At 46.3% G+C, this 4,883-nt stretch overlaps 1 protein-coding gene across 1 annotated transcript; it reads right to left on the reverse strand.

The window, feature by feature from the left end:
- Positions 1-1,552: 1,552 nt before the first annotated feature.
- On the reverse strand, positions 1,553-4,194 carry LOC123163100 (mitochondrial import inner membrane translocase subunit Tim9). Its single transcript, XM_044580865.1, has 2 exons — positions 4,013-4,194; positions 1,553-3,918 (listed from the first exon to the last, which is right to left on the reverse strand). The coding sequence occupies exons 1-2, from the start codon at positions 4,114-4,116 to the stop codon at positions 3,714-3,716; spliced, it is 309 nt and encodes a 102-aa protein (XP_044436800.1). The 5' UTR covers positions 4,117-4,194; the 3' UTR covers positions 1,553-3,713.
- Between the last annotated feature and the right edge of the window lie 689 nt (positions 4,195-4,883).

A 4,883-nucleotide genomic window follows, 5' to 3' on the forward strand; every position in this document is an offset into this window, starting at 1 on the left:
CGTATCAGTTTCTGTTTACCACCGCCTTCTTTCACATCTATTTTCCAATCATCATTTTTTTATTCCGTTTCCTGCCACCACCATAACAACCATCTTCATTACAACCTTTGATCCTTTGCTTCCCCCGTTTCCCAACGGAGCTCTTTAAAATTGGTGGTACCATCTCAAAATCTAGAGTAACACGAGTCCACTGAGACTTATATGTGATTGGTTCAATCTCTCGAACATAGGCAACACGGAACTTACTCGGGGAGTAGTACTCATGCGGATATGGCTGAAAGTTTACATTTGTGGTCTCTTTAAGGGAATCCAAGTGCATGCTCATGAGGCTTTCCAGTGTGGTGTTATTCTAGGCAAGTGCACTCACGGTTAGCTATCTTCAGAACATGGCTCATATCCTCTTGTTGGTGTCCTTGAACTCACAATATTCTCCTGTTGATCTTCCAACAGCCCAATGGTCAAGTCGCCTAGTCATATTATTTATTTTTTAATGATAGCAGGGAGCGTCTCTTTCCAGAGCATTTCCACAATCCTTCTCTTATCAATAAGTATCACAACTTTCTCTCTTATTGACTCGAATACATTATTGTAACACTCGAATATATTATTGGGAATGTAATCACATTTTATTTTTGTTCCTTTGATCTATCTATTGGAACACTCGAATACATTATTGCGAATGTAATCACATTTTATTTTTGTGTTGAAGTCACATCTCATCCACTTCAAGTTACGATAAGTACACAAGTTGGTATGTATTGGTTTATCTTCAAATATCTTGCACATATGGTAGTTAAATGTTTTCACGCGATCAGCCTTGGCTGCTGGCGACATGCGACCAAAAACGTCTCCATGAAACTTTTCTAAAGTTTGCGATCAGATGCCTAAAGTGTTTCCTTTGCCGAGCTTGAGGAAAAACAATATTAACTACAATGTCTAACCCTTTGCATGCACTGTCTAACCCTTTGCATAGCTAGACACTGAAGAAGTCCTATTGCCCCATACATAAGCCAAATCCACTAATCTTCAGTTTCAGTACCGAAGAATCCAAATGCTAAAGGAAACATCGTTGCATAAACAAAATCCAGTAATCCTTAGTTTCAGTACTAAAGAATCCTAATGCTAAAGGCAACATCCAATTTTAATCGTCTAGTGATGTCTGATAATTTGACCATTGCACTTTCTAGTCAAATGTGTGCAGTCTATATCGCCAGATACAACTGGAGGTGATGCATCACAACCATCAGGGACAACTATTGCTTCTGTAGCATCACCTACTTCTCAGTTCTTACATCCCTTCATGCTCTACAACATGCCAAAAAATAATATTGACCCCAAAGCGGAAGACGCTCTCAGTTTACAGCATTGAGATGCTATTTTAAATTCCAAGAGGTGTTGAATTTGTCAATTTTCGAGATAGAGACTCAAAATTATTGTTATTATCGCTCGATGTAAACTTACATTACTTTGTGTGATTTGAATTGAGCCACCTTTGGTGATATCAGTTAATGATTACAGAGTGATATATACCCTAATTTGATTATTTCATCTATTAAGTTGTTATATGCTATGTTTAAAATTCAGAACTTCACATTTTACAGGCTGCATACTAGCAAGAACAGGACACACCTTCAGACCTTGAGAGGGAAATCAAAAGATAAACAGAGAAATGAGTCACCATGTTGCTCGAGTTGTCGCGCCCATGCTCACCGGAGTTGTTGTAGTCGTCGTAGTCACCGGAATCGCCGCTCGAAGCCAGCACCATTGTGCCCCTTTTCCAGCTCGAAGTTACTGTTGATGCGCCTGTACACTCTAGCTCCAGCTCGAGGCTAGCACCAGTACCCTCCAGCTCTAGCTCGTTGGCGCTGCTGTTGCAGCAGACACCATCAACGGCCTCCCTGGCGGGAAATGACGAGGAGCGCCATCTGCCTCCTCTGCAGTTTGAGCTGCAGCAACAGCCAGTGTGCCGCTGAGCCGTCTCTTGTCAGCCTCCTCCGTGGCATCGCCGAGCTGCAGCAGAAGCTGCCGCGCCTCCGGCAGCAGCAGAAGCAGCCGCAAAGATGGGGCCAAGGGTGCCCTCATTGACCTCCTCTAGTAGGTTTGTGACTTCAATACGAGTATAATAAGAGAGGAACGGGAGAAAGGTGATGAACCGGTCGATCCAACCAAGACCAACGGTCAAACACAGAATGGTCCGTAAAGAATGGAAAATTTGCCACATGAGCAATACAGTCTTTTCGCATGGCAAAAATAGGGATAAAAAATGAGTACAGTAATTAGAAAGGGCATATACCAAAAGGAAAAAAGAAAAGCAGGGCAAATCATCTAATCAGATGTAAAGAGGGGCAAATAAACAGGCAAATGATCCAGTCCCCCATTCTTCTATTCACTCACATAATTAAACGGTTGTATTTTTTCAGAAACTTAAAACTTCTAGATCAGAGTTGATGAGCTGTCTTATAGGACTATTGTTTGTGTGCATACATGCAGAGTATCAGCTCAGATGTCTCTGTTTAACAGTGATAAGTCAACGACAAGGAAAATCAAGCTTATAATAAAATCTCTTATCGGACTACTGTGAATTTGCGATGATACTGTCCTGGATACTGATGCTGAGAGTTGATGAGACTGCAACAAGAACCTGGAGCGACTTAACCTGGATAACTAAATCTTCATTTTAGATCCAAGTACCCTTCAATCATTCCGTTTATGAATGAGACTGGCACCCAAAAAAATCTTTAAACAGAACAATCAGTGTGTTTACTGTTTAGAGTGAATAAATCTTCTAGGACAACATTTTCTGTTTCGTATACAAATTATACAGAGTGCAGATGTGCAATCACTGAATACATAAGGTTCTCCTACACTTTTTTGTCTGAAATCTTGGTTGTATTTACATCAGATCCATTTGTCCTTTGCTACATTACTCTGATGAACCATATTTCTTGAACAAATCATTTTTTGTTATCCCATCATCTGAAGTTTCTCTAAACTTTTATTCTGAGGAGAAGTTCAGATCCTATCATTTGAGGCAGAGATATATAATAAATTCAGAGTTGAGTACTGGTTGTAACAGGCTATGGAAACAAAAGGACATGCACTTGATTGTAGTGATGTTGAGTTGTTGACCCATTGTTGTAAACGATCTATTTATCATATGGCAAGGAAATTCAAGTTTGGCATATGACAGGCAAAAGATGCAGTCAACTTTGGAAGTGGAAGCTGAATCTAGACAAGCTTCAAATCAACATCATGTATCATTGTTGATTTGACATTATACCAGGCTATGAGACAAAAAAAGGGGGAAATCCTGAACTTGTATACAGAGAATGAAGCATGAATGGCACCAAGAATTCAGGTTTGCATCAATACACATCCTGAATTCCGAATTGACACATGGAACCAACAGCTTTCAATCAGACAAGGAAATGCATGACATTCAGTGAAACATTCACCGATACCAAGTTTGTAAAGCATGGAAACCATTCATGTTTGCATCCACCCATGTTCCGAATCCGTGGTGTGGTTCGATACAGCCGCAATCAATATCGCATCAGAAATTCAGAATCCGTGGTTCGTTCTACTCTGTCACTACTGGTGTCTCTCTCAGGCATCACAAGCGCTACATCAGAACTCAAACTGCAGAAGACTAACCAGAGCAGGCAAAAAAGTTCCCCCAGCCGAGGGTGGAGTGGAGCGCAGGGCCGCACGAATCAGTCGTCCTCGTCGTCGTCGTCGGCCGCGGCGGAGGGGTCGGCGAGCTTGTTGAAGCGGGCGGCGGACGCGGCGGTGGCGAGCTGGTACTTGCGGACGCAGGCGCGGACGCAGTCCCCCTCGCGCTTGCCCAGCGTCTTGCGGTAGAAGGTGGTGACGCAGTCGGAGAAGCACCGGTGCGAGAGCCAGGCGTACAGCCGGATCCTGCGCGACGGGCAAGTGACGCCATTAGAGGAGCTAATCGAGAGGGGCGGGGAGGTGGGAGGCAGGGGGAGGGGGAGAGGAGCGGAGCGCGTACGAGTCACGGGCCTTGAGGTTGTCGGTGATGGCGGCCAGGCGGGCCTGGTCCTCCTCCTCGCTGCCTCCGCCGGCGGCGGCGGCGGCGGCGCCGGTGGTGTCCATGATTCGGCTTTTTCTTGGGGGAGAAGTGGGGGAGTGGGGCGGAGGCGGCCGCCGAGCCGAGGAGGAGAAGGAAGTGGGTACCCCAGTTACGGCCCATGGGCCGTGATGCAAGCAGATGTATAAAAGGGCTTAGAAGACATTACAGGGCCGAGGCCCTGATTCTGTTACCCCAGTTACGGCCCAGCCAGTTGAGAGGCGACATCACCTCCTCCACCTTCCTAGATACCGTGGATTGAAGCGGTTAGCGTGGCTACACTAGTCCTCGGGCCGCTCTGTGGGTGCTCATGCCGGACCACCGATGGGAGCGACGGTGTGTGATCCACCACACCGGCGCTCTACCGACATGATCCAAGGCGCGTGGGACTGCAGTGGTGTTTCGTTGGTCATGTTCCGTCGGCAAGGCCTAGGCGGCAAAGCGATGATCTGCTTATACGACCTTCGGCGGGGCCATGAAGACGTTGTCGACGGCGTAAACGTGCCAAAGGTGTCCTGCTCGGCAACCCGGTTGATCGCGAAGGATGGCATGGTTGCGCCCAGGCATTTGCGTCAAGATCTGTTTGACTTCCTTTGGGGCTACCATCCCACACTCATATCTCCGTCGGGCATTTTCGGCGACGATGCGAAAGTTAGCTCCACTGGTGGCAGTCGTGCGACGCATTTCGGGTCTGGCCAGCACCGACGGGTACGAAGCACCGATGTGGGTGCGGCCATGATACTTGGAGGTGCTTGTGGAGATGATGAGGAAGCTGCCGCACGACAAAAAGGAG

The sequence above is a fragment of the Triticum aestivum genome, chromosome 1D (assembly GCF_018294505.1).
Source record: "Triticum aestivum cultivar Chinese Spring chromosome 1D, IWGSC CS RefSeq v2.1, whole genome shotgun sequence".
Classification (NCBI taxonomy): domain Eukaryota; kingdom Viridiplantae; phylum Streptophyta; class Magnoliopsida; order Poales; family Poaceae; genus Triticum; species Triticum aestivum.